The sequence below is a fragment of the Suricata suricatta genome, chromosome 4, assembly GCF_006229205.1.
Source record: "Suricata suricatta isolate VVHF042 chromosome 4, meerkat_22Aug2017_6uvM2_HiC, whole genome shotgun sequence".
In the NCBI taxonomy this organism is placed as follows: domain Eukaryota; kingdom Metazoa; phylum Chordata; class Mammalia; order Carnivora; family Herpestidae; genus Suricata; species Suricata suricatta.
The window spans coordinates 79,984,878-80,000,839 of record NC_043703.1 but is presented as its reverse complement, the minus strand read 5'-3'; the positions used below and the strand labels follow the sequence as shown (position 1 = coordinate 80,000,839).

Genomic DNA, 15,962 nt, shown 5'->3' with positions numbered 1-15,962 from the left:
AATTAATTTTTGACAAAGTAGGAAAGAGTATGCGATGGAAAAAAGACTGCCTCTTTAGCAGGTGGTGCTGGGAGAACTGGACAGCAACATGCAGAAGAATGAAACTAGACACTTTCTTACACCATATACAAAAATTAACTCAAAATGGCTGAAGGACCTGAATGTGAGACAGGAAACCATCAAAACCCTCGAGGAGAAAGTAGGAAACAACCTCCTTGACCTCCACCGCAGCAATTTCCTACTTGACACATCCCCAAATGTAAGGGAAATGAAAGCAATACTGAACTCTTGGGACCTCATCAAGAAAAAAAGCTTCTGCACTGTAAAGGAAACAATCAAGAAAACTAATAGGCAACCGACAGAATGGGAAAAGATAGTTGCAAATGACATATCAGATAAAGGGCTAGTATCTAAATTATACAAGGAACTCACCAAACTTCACACCCACAAAACAAATAACCCAGTGGAGAAATGGGCAGAAGACATGAACAGACACTTCTCTAAAGTTGACATCCAGATAGCCTATAGGCACCTGATTTGTCAAAGATTAATTAGCCATACATTTGTGGGTCAAATTCTGGGTTCTCTATTCTATTCCATTGGTCTATGTGTCTCTTTTCTTGCCAATGCCATTCTTTCTTGATGATTCCAGCTTTGTAATAGAGGCTAAAGACTGAAATTGTGATGCCTCCTATTTTGGTTTTCTTCCTCAATATGACTGTGGTTACTTGGGGCCTTTTGTGGTTCCATAAAAATTTTAGGGTAGTTTGTTCTAGCTTTGCGAAGAATGCCAGAGCAATTTTGATGGGGATTGCAGGGGGAATGTGTAGATTGCTTTGGGCAATAATGACATTTTCACAATGTTTATTCTTCCAATCCATGAGCATGGAATGTTTTTCCATTTCTTTGTGTCCTTTTCAATTTCTTTCAGAAGTTTTTTATAATTTTCATTGTATAGGTCTTTTACATATTTGGTTAGGTATATTCCTAGGTTTTATGGTTTTTTGTGCAGTTGTGAATGGGATCAGTTTCTTGATTTCTCTTTCTGTTGCTTCACTATTGGTGTATAAAAATGCAACTGATTTCTGTACATTGATTTTGTACCCTGTGACTTTGCTGAATTCACGGATCAGTTCCAGTAAATTTCTTCTGGAGTCTGCCAGCTTTACCATGTAGAGTATTATGTCATCTTCCAAAGCTGAATGTTTGACTTTATCTTTGCTGATTCTGATGCCTTTTATTTCCTTTTGTTGTCTGATTGCTGATGCTAGGACTTCTAGCACTATGTTAAACAACAGTGGTGAGAGTGGACATCCCTGTCATGTTCCTGATCTCAGGGGGAAAGCTCTCAGTTTTCCCCCATTGAGGATATTAGCTGTGGGCTTTTCATAAATGGCTTTTATGATGTTTAAGTAAGTACCTTCTATCCCAACATTCTTGAGGGTCTTTATGAAGAAGAGACGCTGTATTCTGTCAAATGTTTTTTCTGCATCTATCAACAGGATCATATGATTTTTATCTTTTCATTTGTTGACATGATGTATCACATTGATGGATTTGCAAATATTGAACTGTCCCTGTACCCCCGGAATGAATCCCACCTGATCATTGTGGATAATTCTTTTTATATGCTGTTGAATTCGATTTGCTAGTATCTTGTTGAGTATTTTTGCACTTCTTTAATCGATGATATTGGCCTGTAGTCCTTTTTTATTGTTGGGTCTCTGTCCGGTTTGGGAATCAAAATGATACTGGCTTCATAGAATGAGTCCAACAGTTTTCCTTCTATTTCTATTTTTTTGGAATAGCTTGAGAAGAATGTGTATTAACTCTGATTTACATGTCTGGTAGAATTTCCCAGGGAAGCCATTTGGACCCGGGCTTTTATTCGTTGGGAGATTTTTGATAACTGATTCTATTTCTTCACTGGTTATGGGCCTGTTCAGATTTTCTATCTCACCCCGTTTGAATTTTGGTAGTACATGAGTGTTAGAAAATTGTCTATTTCTTCTAGGTTGTCCAGTTTGTTGGCATATAATTTTTGTAGTATTCCCTGATGATTATTGTATTTCTGAGGAATTGGTTGTAATAAGTCTATTTTCATTCGTGATTTTGACTATTTTGGTTCTTTGTCTTTTCTTTTTGAGAAGTCTGGCTAGAGGTTTATAATTTCTTTTCAAAAAACCAACTTTAGGTTTCATTAATCTGCTCAACTGTTTTTTTTAATTCTATATTATTTATTTCTGCCCTGTTTCTTATTATTTCTCTTCCTCTACTGGGTTTGGGATGCTCTTGCTGCTCCCCTTCTAGTTCCTTTAGGTGAGCCACTAGATTTTGAATTTTCACTTTTTCCTATTTTTTGAAATAGGCCTGAATTACAATTTACTTTTAGGACTGCTTTTGCTGCATCCCAGAGAGTTTGGAATGTTGTATTTTCGTTTTGATTTGTTTCCATATATTTTTAAATTTCTTCTCTAATTGCCTGATTGGCCTTGTTGTCCATGTTTTTGGAGGTTTTCCAGACTTTTTCCTGTGATTGATATCAAATTTCAAAGCATGTGATCTGAAATTGTGCATGGTATGATCTCAATTCATTTAAATTTATGGAAGGCTGCTTTATGACCCAGTATGTGATCTATTTTGGAGAATGTTCCATGCTCACTCAAGAAGAAGGTGAATTCCTTAGCCTTAGGATGTAGAGTTCTAAATATACCTGTCAAATCCATTTGTTCTAATGTGTCATTCAGGTCCATTGTTTCTTTAGTGATTTTCTGTCTGGTTGATCTATTTATTGCTGTAAGTGGAGTATTAAAAACCCCTGCAACTAACACATTCTTATCAATAAGATTGTTGCTCTTTGTGATCAATTGCTTTATGTATTTAGGTGCTTCAGAATTAGGCACATAGATGTTTATAATTGTTAGCTCTTCCTGATGGAGAGACCCTGTAATTATTAAATAATGTCCTTTTTCATCTTTTGTGACTGCCTTTACTTTAAAGTCCAATTTGTCAGATATAAGTATGGCTACTCCAGCTTTCTTCTGACTCCCAGTCTCATGATAGATATGTCTCCATCCCCTTCTTTTCAATCTGAAGGTGTCTTCAGGTCTAAAATGTGTCTCTTGTAGACAGCAAACAGATGGATTTTGTTTTTTTAAATCCATTCTAGTACCTGTGTCATTTGATTGGAGCATTTAGTCCATTTACATTCAGTGTTATTATTGAAAAATATGGGTTTAGAGTCATGTGTTCTCTGTAGGGTTCATGCTTATAGTAGTGTCTCTGGCACCTTGTATTCCTCTGAACATTTCCCTCAGGGAGTCCCTCTTAGGATTTCTTGTACAGCTGGTTTGGTGATGATGAATTCTCTCAATTTTTCTTTATTTGGGAAAACCTTTTTCTCTCCCTCTATTTTGAATGACAGGCTTGCTGGATAAAGGATTCTTGGCTGCATATTTTTTCTGTTCCTCACATTGAAGATTTTATGCCATTCCTTTCTGGCCTGCCAAGTTTCTGTAGATAGGTCTGTAACCACTCCGATAGGTTTCCCTTTGTATGTTAGGGCCCTTTCATCCCTGGCTACTTTCAGAATTCTCTCTTTATCCTTATATTTTGCCAGTTTGACTAAGATATGTTGTGCCAAAGGTCGAATCAAGGTACATCTGAGGGGAGTTCTCTGTGTCTTTTGGATTTCAGTGTCTGGTTCTTTCCCCAGATTGGGGGACTTCTCGGTTATAATTTGTTCAAGTACCCCTTCAGCACCTTTCTCTCTTTCTTCTTCTTCTTCAGGAGTTCCTATAATAGGGACAGTGTTCCATTTGATTGTATCACTCAGTTCTCAAATTCTCCTTTCATGCTCCTGGGTTAATTTCTCGCTCTTTTTCTCAGCTTCTCCTTTTTCTATAATTTTGTCTTCTAATTCACCTATTCTCTTCTCTGCCTCTTCAATTCATGCATCCATTTAAATTATTCACCTCATTTATAGCCTTTTTTTTTAACTCATCACAGCTAATTTGAATGTCCCTCATCTTTGTAACAACAGCTTCTCTTGTCTTCCATGCCATTTTCAAGCCCAGCAATTAATTTTATGACAATTGTTCTAAATTCTTGCTCCATTATGTTGCTTATATCTGTTTTGAGCAATTCTGTTGCTGTGACTTCTTTCTGGAATTTCTTTAGAGGAGAGTTTTTCTGTTTAATCATTTTGTCTAGCTTTCTTTCTCTTGTCAATTTTAAAAGCTTATTATGAACTCTGCACCTGTGAGTATTGTTATATTAAAGGAGGCTCACTGACTGTCCAGGACCTGTCTGTTCAGGTAGTGTTCTTTTAATGGTGTCTCTTGGTTTCTCTTCTTGTGCCTTGGTTTTTTTTTTTTCTCCCCATACTCAGTGGTATTTGGGACTTTCCACCATGTGTACTTTGGCTTGTTTCTTGAGGTAGTGCTTGAAAAAAAACCAGACAAACAAACACACAGGGAACAAAAGCATGAAACACATAGACAAATCAAACAAACAAGCCAACCAAAGGGTAAAGGAATAAAAAGAAAAGAAAAAAGGGGCAGCACAAAAACAACAAAAGATAAAGGACAGTCTAAAAGCATAAAACCAGAAATCCCAAGTACAAATAAAGAGTAGGATGGAAATAGTGCTGTTTCAGGAACATCTACAAAGAGAGAAGTGACAGGGGTGTGGAAGAAGTGAAATTGAATGTTGACCAGGCAGAGAGACTAACAGGCTTAATTCAGAGAGAGAAAGAGGAGAATTTGGTAGGAGGTGAATAAAAAAAAAAAAAACAAAGATAATGTTATCCAAAGAAACTACATAGTCTGATTATTCCAGAGAGATATTGAAAGGAAGATAGCATCAAGACAATGGATTAAGTATGGTTGTTTAGGCAAACCTATGTCCTGCATGCCCAGTTCAGTGGAGGGGAAAGATAAGAATGAGATAAAGGAAAATATACCTGAATAGCAAGAATTGATCTAATCATGGCAATGCATCAATGTTGGTCTTGCCCGGGTTCCAGAAAAAAAAAAAAAAGGCAGCTCTCCAGCGCAGATGGGTGTGGTTCGGTGTAGGCAAGTCTTGCCTCCACTGTGGGTCCTGCGGGCCGCTCACATAGGCCCCGCCTTAGTGTTTAGTTACAGCTGGGATGATAGAATCCCTCTCCATCCCTGGCTGAGGGTTTCCTCTTCTCTAGAAACAGCTCTATGAGCGTTTTCAGCCTCTCTTTCTCTTCCCCTCATCCCTCCACAGCTCTGTGAGGCTCTGCGTGGCTCTGTGTGGCTCTGCAGGGAGGGGGCCCTCTCCTCTCCGAGCCTCCAGGCTGGCCCATTTTTATCTTCCCCAGTTTGCACTCACGCACCTATAAAGCTGTCTTCTTAGTGGACTCTGTCTCTTTTCCTCCCAGACTCTTGTGTATCAGAGTATTGAGAGTATTGTGGCTTCAGTCTTTCTTAGATTGATAGATGTGGGCAGACAAAACATATAGAGCTCCCTCCTTCTTTGCCATCTTGTCCAGTCTCTTTCCTTTGTTTATATTTATTTGTTTGGGTTTTTTGTCTGTTCCAGTTCTTAGCTTTTGTATTTCTGAGTTGTTTTTTCTTTTCCCAAACATTTGTTTTTGCTATTTAATCAATATTGGAATATTGTATTATGATTTTGTTCAGGATTTTAGTTGGTTTTGGGGGGAGAATTTTCATCAGGTTAGAGACCTCGATTTGCCTTTCTGTTTTTTATAGCAGTTTTGTGTTCATGTTATTACCATAGTTTCTAGTTTGAAAGCACATTCTTCTGTCCATCTGCCCTCCATTGTGCCATTTTATTCACAGATGGCATTGTGGCTGGTGGAGAGGAATCAACATGCTGCTGTTTCTTTCATTTCTGCAGGATCTTTAATTTTTTCCTCTTACTTCCTTCATTCCCATCACTGCCAGGTCTCCAGGGGGCTCCTCCTTCCTCTGATTCTCCACCAGAAGCTGTGCTTCTCCACCCAAGGCTGCCTCTCTGCCTCACTGGCAAGCCCCTCCCTGAGACTGCTGCTGTGTGTATGGCCAAATCCCAGCCTGTATTTGGTATTTTAACACTCAGCATTGCTTTCAGGGAGGATTTTGTTGTGATTTATCTAATTGTTCTTTGCCTCTCTACTCCTTTTCACGAAGTCTCTTAAGCCCCCACCCACCCCCTGCCATTGGCTTTCCACACCAAAGACTAACTGATTTCAAGTCCTGGCTGTCATATTTACTGACTTGGAGAAATTACTGAAATTATCTGACTACTGTAAGGCTCAATTTTTCATCTAAAAATACATTGTAGCTCAGAGATCAGTGTGGTGTTTGAATAGTGACTGTTGGCAGTTCTTGGCCGGGAAAGTAAATGTAGAAAGAAAGACTGATGGAACTGCTGGCCTTGCAGAGCTGGCCAATAACCCACTTAGGCCCAGAGGGACACCAGCTCTTCTCCAGCTGCTTTAATCTACTACCCATTGCAGTAATAGAAAGCCCCATAGGACAAAATATCCAAGTGATTTTTGGGGTCGTACTTATCACCAACCTCAGACCTCCAAAAGCATCTTCTGCTTCCCATACAAGTACCACCAATCCATCAAATAATCAGAAGGGAAGCATTTAGGCACGTAAAACCATAATTTTAGGCAAAGCCAAATATTAAATAAATCTCATTCCAGATGTCTAACAAAACAGTAATATTGAATTCATGAAGCTGATGAAAAATATTCAAGTAAATGTTGTGGCCTTCTTTCCCAGGTCTGGATCTGGCCAAAAAAATGCCTTCTCCTAGAACTATGAAGACTCATCTGCCTGTTCAGTTGCTGCCACCTTCTTTCTGGAAAGAAAATTCAAAGGTCAGATAAGCCAACTTTTCAAGCCCAATTTTGGTCATATGGACAAAAAAAGTCTCTAACTGGAAACAATAAGATGTTGAAAGATAAATAACCAATGGAGGCATAGAGCAGATGGTGGCCTTACCTCCACATTCCCACATACTCCATTCTTGATCCAACATTCCTGCAAAATATTATTCCTGGGTACATACTAAGAAGTTTTCAGACAAAATCTTTCTGATTAGCTGCCAGTGACACCACATCCAAAGAGAGCAAATGGTGAAACAAAGCACATATTTGCTGAAGAAAGCTTTTATTTAGTTTGAATTATCTAGGAGGTGAAAATAAAGACATAAAAAGGGAAACCTGTGAAGGGAAAGGTGAAGCAATACAAAGAAGGATGGACAGCCATAAGACCATGATGCTACATTGATCACCCTTATAGCATATCTTGTGCAGCAAGCTCCCAGGAACTGTTATACCACTATGTTCTCCATTTTCAAAATTTTTCATTTATTTTGACATGTCCAAATTCAGGTTAAATGTGTAATGTGCACCAAAATACTAGCATCTCTTTTTGATATCTGTTTCATCAGTGAGTCTTAAAGCCAATGAAATATGTAATATGAGCAAAATTATAAATCTGCAGTGAAAAGTGTAGCCATCCAGCAGAATCAAAGTGTTTATATCAATTATACCAGCACATCTTCTCCTGCAAGCAAGCTACTTTAGAGACCTATGCTGAACCCTTACCAAGAAAACCATAAGGGTCATCTGTTTAGCCAAGACACTTTCTCCTATGTGTGGTGCTCCAGATACACAGGGCAAGTGATTGCTTCTGACTCTTTTTTTTTTTTCTGGGCTTCCATGAGTCACCAGCTCTTCATCTTGCCCATCTCCTATCTCCAAACAAGGTACAATACAATTGAATAGGATTCCCCATACCAATATGCTATCCCATTCCTGATCTGCTTCCCTGAAATTACACCCAGGTTACTTTGATTTGTGAAAACTTCCTGCAATATTCCCACAGATAGATAACTCATCTATGACTCTTGCTGCTCAAGAAGCAATATTATTTCCAAATGGTATTGTAGATTCAATGTGAGAAGAAACAATAACATCTAGTTAGTCATCATACTAGCAGGCCTCCTAAAAATCTCAGTAACAGCACCTCCTTTTATCTGCTTAGAATTGTGGATTATTTGAGTAGGAAGAGATTAGCCCAAGATTTTCATTTTATGATGCAGTGGTAAACTAAATAACCACCCCCTAAAGATATCCATGTCCTAATCAACAGAGGCTGTGTGAATGCTATCCTATATGGTAAAATAAGCTTTGCAGATTTGATTAAGTTGGGGATCTTGAGATGAGAAGATTATCCTGGATTAATAGGTGGGCCCTAAATATCATCACAAGGATTCTTATAAGAGGGAGGCAAGCGGATCAAAGGAAGAAGTAAGAGATGTGACATGTGAAGCCACAGACTGTGTCAAGAGCCAAGGAATGCAGGTAGTCTTCAAGGGCTAGCAACAGCAAGTGAAGGAATTCTCCCCTAGTGCCACCAAAAGGACCAGCCCTGCAAACAGCTTAACCTGAGCTCAAAGAAATCTAGCCTCCAGACCCATAAGAGAATAAATCTCTTATTGTTGAAGCCACTACATCTCTAGTAATTTGTTACAGCAGCCATGGGGGATTCACACAATTTGGTCAGCAGACTCTCAGAAAATGTACTGGAGATTAGGTCATATCAAGTCATCTGACTCCTGCCACAGGCACACTGAATATGCTCTCTGTCTAGCCCAGACTTCCCCTTCACAATTACTCAAGCTTACAAAAACCAATGCCAGCCTTAAGAAATGTATTTACATTATCAGATGGTGCAGCTTTGTCACACTTTTTGGTTCCCTACATGCTTTCGTAAATAACTGGGGAAAAGTCAAGCAGTAGGAAAAGAGGCAGAGAAATATGCTGGGTCTGTGATCCTCTAAGACAGCAGTGGGGGAAAGGCAGCTGGGAAGGCAAGAGCCTGGGGAGATTGGCTGAGAGAGAAATACCACTGGGTGGATGGTTGTGTTGGACACAGAAATTCTGTTCAGTAAGTGAGACACAAGAAAATTCTTGTGACACCATTAATATGCTCTTCCACCCCAGCTCTGCTGAGAATGTACACAGCAGCACAGATGAGCATGGGAGTCTGGGCAGTAGTGGGAAATAGGGAACCACAGGACATGAAGTAAAGAGGTCACCTCTCCCCAGCCAGACCACAACCCTGCTTTTGCAATGAAAAGAAATCATTACAAGCAGCTCCAAAGGGAGACAACACTGCCCTCAAAGGTCCTGCAATCTTACCACAAGTGAAAAGTAGGAGTGATGTCACTAATCTATAAAGCTGCAGTTTATTATATGCAGATGAGACCAAATGGCTGGCTGCATTAGCTACCCCCATACAATCACCTAGAGTTCTCACTTACACACCAAGTGTAAGGACCTACCTTACACACTGGAAAAAACCACACTGGCCTCTTTAGCCTCCAGGAATACCATAGTTAGGATGACCATAGTATTTATCATGCAAACCAGAATACTTTTAAGATAAAAGGGATGCTCATAATCTTTATCTAAGATGAAAAATATACATTGAAACTCTGTTCAAACCAGAAGATGTGATCATCCTGATCACACAAATACACACAGGTTCAGATACTCAAATGGAATAGTCCAAGATTCTTCTAATAAAAATGTCCTCTACATTGAGCAATAATATCTCTTTGTTTTGTTTTCTGTCTGTCTCAACCCCCTTGCTGGCTGGTTTCAGATTATCTATGTAGCTAGAAATGCAAAGGACACTGTGGTGTCCTACTACCATTTCTCAAGAATGGCTGCACTACTACCTAACCCTGGTACATGGGAAGAGTTTGTTGAGGCATTCAAAGCTGGAAAAGGTAAGTGAAAGGAAATTGTGAGTGCATATGTTCTTATTCATTCATGTTTCCTTGTTCACTACTGAATTCAGAAAGGATAGGTTTTCATTGAATGATTGTAGTAATCAAGGTCATGGAGGATGTGATGGCACATTCAAACTGGATCATTTGAGGGAGAATTTAGCTAAGAGACTATTTAGAAAACTATGGGCATGGGTGCCTGGGTGGCTCAGTTGGTTAAGCGTCTGGCTTCAGCTCAGGTCATGATCTCATGGTTCGTGGGTTTGAGCCCCATGTCGGGCACTGTGCTGACAGCTCAGAGCCTGGAGCCTGCTTTGGATTCTGTATCTCCCTCTTTCGCTGACACTTCCCTGCTCGTGCTGTCTCTCTCTGTCTCTCAAAAATAAATAAAAAACATTAAAAAAATTTTAGAAAGCTAAGGGCAGAGTTTAAAGAAATAAATGGGTGAAAATACAGTGTTCTTGGGTGAGTACCAGCAGGGAGCCATTGCCCCTTGGAAAAAGGACAGGGCCCCTTAACAGGAGCCAAAGCATTCAGTAGGGGAAACAGTATCACAATGAACCAACAGGAAGACCATCAGAGAAATAAACATACCTTCCTTACTCTCCTCTTGCTTCCAAAAGCTTCTGAGCACCTTTTTCTGGCAAACCCCAGGTGGAAGTCTGAGCACAAAGGAGGCATCAACACAGTCCCTGGAGGTCAACATCACAGGGTGGAGGAGGGTGCAGAGTGAATTTGGCAGGGCCAACAGAAGGCATCCAGTGCACGTCTCTTCCTCTAATCCACCATTACAGAGAGTAAAGGTGCCCAAATATCTGGTAATAATAGATTTTTCAGAATCAAGATCAGCCTACTAGGAGACAGTGTTTATTGTGTAGCATTAATCTAGGCACCATGTAGTAATGCAAGGGAAAGAAAGATTATGATCCCTGGCAACTACACAATATCTAATGTGCTAGTAAGGTCCAGGGCGGAAATATAAAACCAAGGAATCCAGAATACTTTTTATCATCTTTCTAAATATTAAAAAGCTCCTGTCTTCTGCAAATAAGAATTCTGACCAGGGTCTTTATCTTCTTTGTCTCTTTCCCTTTTATTTGAGACATCCATGCTCATTTTATAAGTTTCAAGTTGATATTGATGCCCCCCACGTCTCTCTTGTTCTCTCCAGTGCTATGGGGCTCCTGGTATGATCATGTGAAGGGATGGTGGAATGCGAAAGACCAGCACCGTATTCTCTACATCTTCTATGAGGACATTAAGGAGGTGAAGTGAAGTCCGAATCAGACCACCATCTTCTCCAGGGCACCAAACCACACTCGGGATTTTGTGTGTGGGCTTGGACACAGGACAGCCTTCAGTGAGAGTCCTTTCTCTCCATGACACTGTTCTTGACTCAGTTTTACCCTTGAAAGTTCTAACGACTTTTCTGCTCTTCTCAATTTTCTTTGCTTCAGTTCACAATTTCCAGAAGATCCTTCCTCCTCAGGAAGTATCACATGCTTTTATAGTTGAATTAAGCCTGACACATATAAACCATGTCTTCACCTACAAAATGGGTATCATCTCATTTTGTATCTCATGAAATGATTATAAGGAATTATAATCACATATGTAAAGTACCTAGTTGTGTTCAGTGAATGTTCAGGAAGAGTTTCATTCTCCCTCTTCCACACCCCAAGCCTACATCACAAACTGATATTTAATACATATAAACATTGGCAGGATTGGTCTCACATATTTGGACATTTCTCCATTTCAAGTCCCTGTGTATGAAAAGAAAGACAAAATCACTCTCAGGACCCCAGAGTTAGTGTCCTAGAAATACAAAATACTTCTTGTGCCAGTGCTGAGAAATCTAATCAAAAGCTATAGCTCCTTATCTGCAACTCTTTGATGAAAGAAGCAGTGTATAAGAATTCACATTTCTGTGTCAACTTGAGATCCCTTTGTATCTATCCCCTTACTGACCTTCTATTAAACTCACAGGCTTTTTTGCCATCTTTATAGCTCAAATACTAGAGTTACTCACACTGTGCCTCACCTGAAACATTTTTTCTGCTTTATACAACCTCTCCTGATCTCTATTAGGAAACATAATTGCCGCTTTAAACAAATCTCATCTCTCTCTCTCTCTCTCTCTCTCTCTCTCTCTCTCTCTCTCTCTGTGTGTGTGTGTGTGTGTGTGTGTGTGTGTGTGTGTGTGTGTGTACAACATGTTTTCTGGGCCAGGTCTTACGGTTAGTTATGCTACATTCATCACCCTATTGCAGGGAAAGCCTCCTGAGGGCAGGAACAGCTCTCATCTTTGTGTCTTGGCAGCACGCTTGCACATAGTGGTCACCTGAAGGATGTTTATTGAATATATTTGAACTAATATCTTAACTCATTCCTCCCCAAACACTGTTTGTCCACTCAGAATGTCATCCCTAATGGAAAACTCAAAATTATTTGCTTTCTATAACTATTCTACACACAGGACCCAAAGCGGGAAATTCAGAAGATTTTGAAGTTCCTGGAGAAAGAAATACCAGAAGAAGTTCTGAATAAAATCATCTATCATACCTCCTTCAATGTAATGAAGCACAACCCAATGGCCAACTACACCACTTTGCCTACCAACCTCCTTGACCACTCTATCTCCCCTTTTATGAGGAAAGGTATGTAAGACTTATATTCTCAAATGCCAAATTGGATTCTGTGGTCCCCATGATCTGCTTAGATTTTCCAGTAATGTTTCCTACCCCAGTATGCATTCTTGTCAGTGACACTACATAATTTTTCAGAGGCAAACTTCTTTTTTTCCCATTCTTGTGCTGGCTCCAAGGGTGTGTGCTCACTCCACCCTATACTCTTGTGTGGCAATCACTGAGACTTTGCCCTGTTTTAGGGATGCCTGGTGACTGGAAGAGCTATTTCACTGTGGCCCAGAATGAAGAATTTGACAAGGACTACCAGAAGAAGATGGCAGGGAGCACCCTGACCTTCCGCACAGAGATCTGACGGCAACAGGGGTGTCTGTCAGTCAAGGATATTCTTCCTAGATTTTAGGCATTTGAGCCTCATGATCAAGAAAACTTAAAATTTCCTCTAATTCTGGGCTTTCCTACACTATCAGTAGATTGTATGCCACTGTGATATACTTCATCCAAATGCAACCAAATCTTGGGTAGAAATTTAAAATTAAATTACATGATCATTCACATAGACACCTACCACATGACGGTGTACTCACCTGCAGACTCACTATTTTACAATAGCCTGGCTGCCCAGATGCAAAATTCACGAAAAGAGAAAAATAAATAAGAGCAGAAACTTCAGCATAAGAGAAAGTGAATGAGGAGCAGAGTATGAGAAAGAGACACTATGGAGAATGTGAAAGGGGAATCAGGTTTTACTCTTAGCCATCGACACTGAGACACAGAGGATGGCCAAGCTCTTGGAAGCATTAGGTTATGAGGCGCAGAAGGTAAAATGAAGGGAAGCCAGTGAGCTGTGCCTGACTTAGGTGGTCTCAAGCTGGACATGGAGAAAGACAAGAAAGAAATGCATTATGAGCAGCACAAGAAACAGGAACAGAAACAGTTCACTTCTGAGGCCAACACAAGACAGGAAGGCAGAAAACAATCTATATTTCAGATAGGCTTTTTAGAGAGAAAGGGGAGGGGATCCTCAAATTGGCCCCTGTCACTCAAAGAAAATAAAATACCAGCACCACATGCACTTTAAGATAATCCTGAATATCACATATCTAGAAGGATCATCTTTCATATTTCTTAAAAAGAGGCTTTTAGAAAAATGGTCAATATTTACAAATTATTCAGCTACACATGTAATCATGTTCTGTTTCTTTTTTTACACTAAAATCTGTCTCAAGAAAGATCTAGCATCATTTACACAAGAAGTGAAAAGATCAATGTATTATTTTAAAAGAACGTCAGGAAGGTACAGTTTATGGGAGTAGTGCATTTCTATGCCACTAAATCATAATATACAGAATATTATCAACTCCATGCAGGAACAAAGGAAGTCCTGTTTGAATTCTTTCATCATCATACTTTCTAAGCATGAAAATCATTAACTACATGACAAGTAATTCAGTAGAGTGTGCAGTGTCAAGCTCCTCTGAGGAAATACATGGTGAAGTGAACCAGCATGATTGAATAGTACATACATTTTTTTCAATGAATACCCACACCACATTTCCAGCTCACATTCTAAGAACTACCTAAAAATGTAGATAGCAAGCACCTAACAACTCCCCTTCTGTACGCAGTATGACCTGGGCAAATAAAAGGACTATCCACAATGTATCTGGAGTTCACAACTTGGGGAAATGTGCAATCCTTCTTTTATGAATTGTAAGGTTCTTTTTACTTTCATTATAAAAATAAATTCCATTCATATGTTCTCCATCAGTTTCAGTTGCAGAGAGTATTCATGGATTTCTCTCTTACAAAGTTCTGGTATACCCTTTAAAAAAATACTTGAAGTACTAAGAAGAAGTAGTGGTGTCATTCAGTTTTAGTTAGTCACCTAGTTAGTTATTTTGAGAAGGGGGTGGGAGGGTAGAAAGAGAGGAAGAGAGATAATCCCAAGCAGGTTCCATGCTGTCAGCAAAGCCCAAAGCGGGTCCCTATCTCATGAACTACATCTGAAATCAAGAGTCTGAAGCTTAACTGACTGAGCCACTCAGGTGCCCCAGGCTTCATTCAATTTTAAGTCTGTAGTCCCAGCCCTATACAATAATGGTGATGGAGAAGATTACTATCCATGTATCCAGGGCAAGCTAATATCCTCAGTTATGATGGATACATTTAAAAGAACATTTATTCTAATCACATATTACATATCTACACACACACACACACATTCCTGTATATACTATGGTCGTGCAAGATGATATTGTAAATATTCATGGTTAAGGGGGATTTGGACCCATGCACTTAGAAAGAAAGAAAGAAAAACAGAGTAATGGGAAATGGAACTGAGCTCAGAATCCTGAAACCAGAATAAGTTAAAGAATCAGGTCACACTTCTCCAAGACTTCACTGGGATGAGATGACTAAGAATCAACAGGTAGGACCCAGGAAAGCTGGAGTGGACTCATGTCCCCACACTCTGGCCAGTCCCCTTTCCCCAGCACACTTCTGGAGCTGGAGCTTATTGCCTGGGCCTCATCCAGGCTGCAGCATGGTTACTCTGGTCATTCGGAACAGTGTCATCACAACTTGGGGTGTCAGGGATCCTTTCTGATTAACAAATCCCAAAACCTTCCTAACTGGCATGTTTAAACAAAATAAAAAACAACAAGGCTTAATGGAAGTATGCTTAGAAAGTCAATTTTTTCTAGTAGGACCCTGTGATCAGTGTTCTTGTCATGGAAAAGTCTATGAGTGGAGGGGATGGGTAGCCCTGGACAGAAACTCCCCTTTCCCAAAGTACTATACCCTGGTACCTAGTCCCTCTGTCCTTCCAAGCCATCTGTTGTCCCAGGCTCCTGGGCCCTTCTTTTGCTCTTTGGTATTGTATGGATTCCCCATCCCAACGTGCCCAAGCCCATTTCCTACCCTGGGGGAAGAGGATATCATTCCCTACCCTACATCCACCAGTCTTCTGTCCCTTCCCTGTCTCAATCCTAATATCAATCCTAATAAACCTGTGTGGGGTTTGCTGGTAATGGAACTTCAAAACATCCACCTGTGATGAACTTAATCCATATAAGCTGGAATATTCTGAATTCAAATATGTGAAATGATAACAAATGATAGAGAGGAGCACCTGAGTGGCTCAGTCTGTTAAGCATCTGACTCTTGATATCAACTTAGCTCAGAATCTCATGGTTCATGGGTTAAAGCCCTGCACTGACAGTGCAGATTCTGCTTGGGATTCTCTCTCTGTTGCTCGCTCTCTCTCTCTCTCAAAATAAACAAATAAATAATTAAAAATGATGGAGAGGGGCGCCTGGGTGGCTCAGTCAGTTAAGCGTCTGTCTTTGGCTCAGGTCATGATCTCACAGTCCATGGGTTCAAGCCCCACATCAGGTTTCGTGCTGACCGCTCAGAGCCTGGAGCCTGCTTCTGATTCTGTGTCCCCCTCTCTCTCTGCCCCTCCCCTCACTCACTCTCTGTCTCTGTCTCTCAAAATAAAATAAAAGACATAAAAAAAAATTTAAT

General features: G+C 40.0%; 1 protein-coding gene across 1 annotated transcript in view; it reads left to right on the top strand.

Annotated features, from left to right (window-relative positions):
• The window catches only part of LOC115288947 (sulfotransferase 1C1-like), a 43,760-nt gene extending 29,556 nt beyond the window's left edge, over positions 1-14,204 (top strand). The window contains exons 4-8 of the mRNA XM_029936197.1: positions 6,765-6,862; positions 9,660-9,786; positions 10,958-11,052; positions 12,266-12,446; positions 12,677-14,204. Coding sequence (XP_029792057.1) covers positions 6,765-6,862; positions 9,660-9,786; positions 10,958-11,052; positions 12,266-12,446; positions 12,677-12,789 — 614 coding nt within the window. The 3' untranslated portion in view covers positions 12,790-14,204. The remainder of the gene's footprint in view (positions 1-6,764; positions 6,863-9,659; positions 9,787-10,957; positions 11,053-12,265; positions 12,447-12,676) is intronic.
• Positions 14,205-15,962: the final 1,758 nt, after the last annotated feature.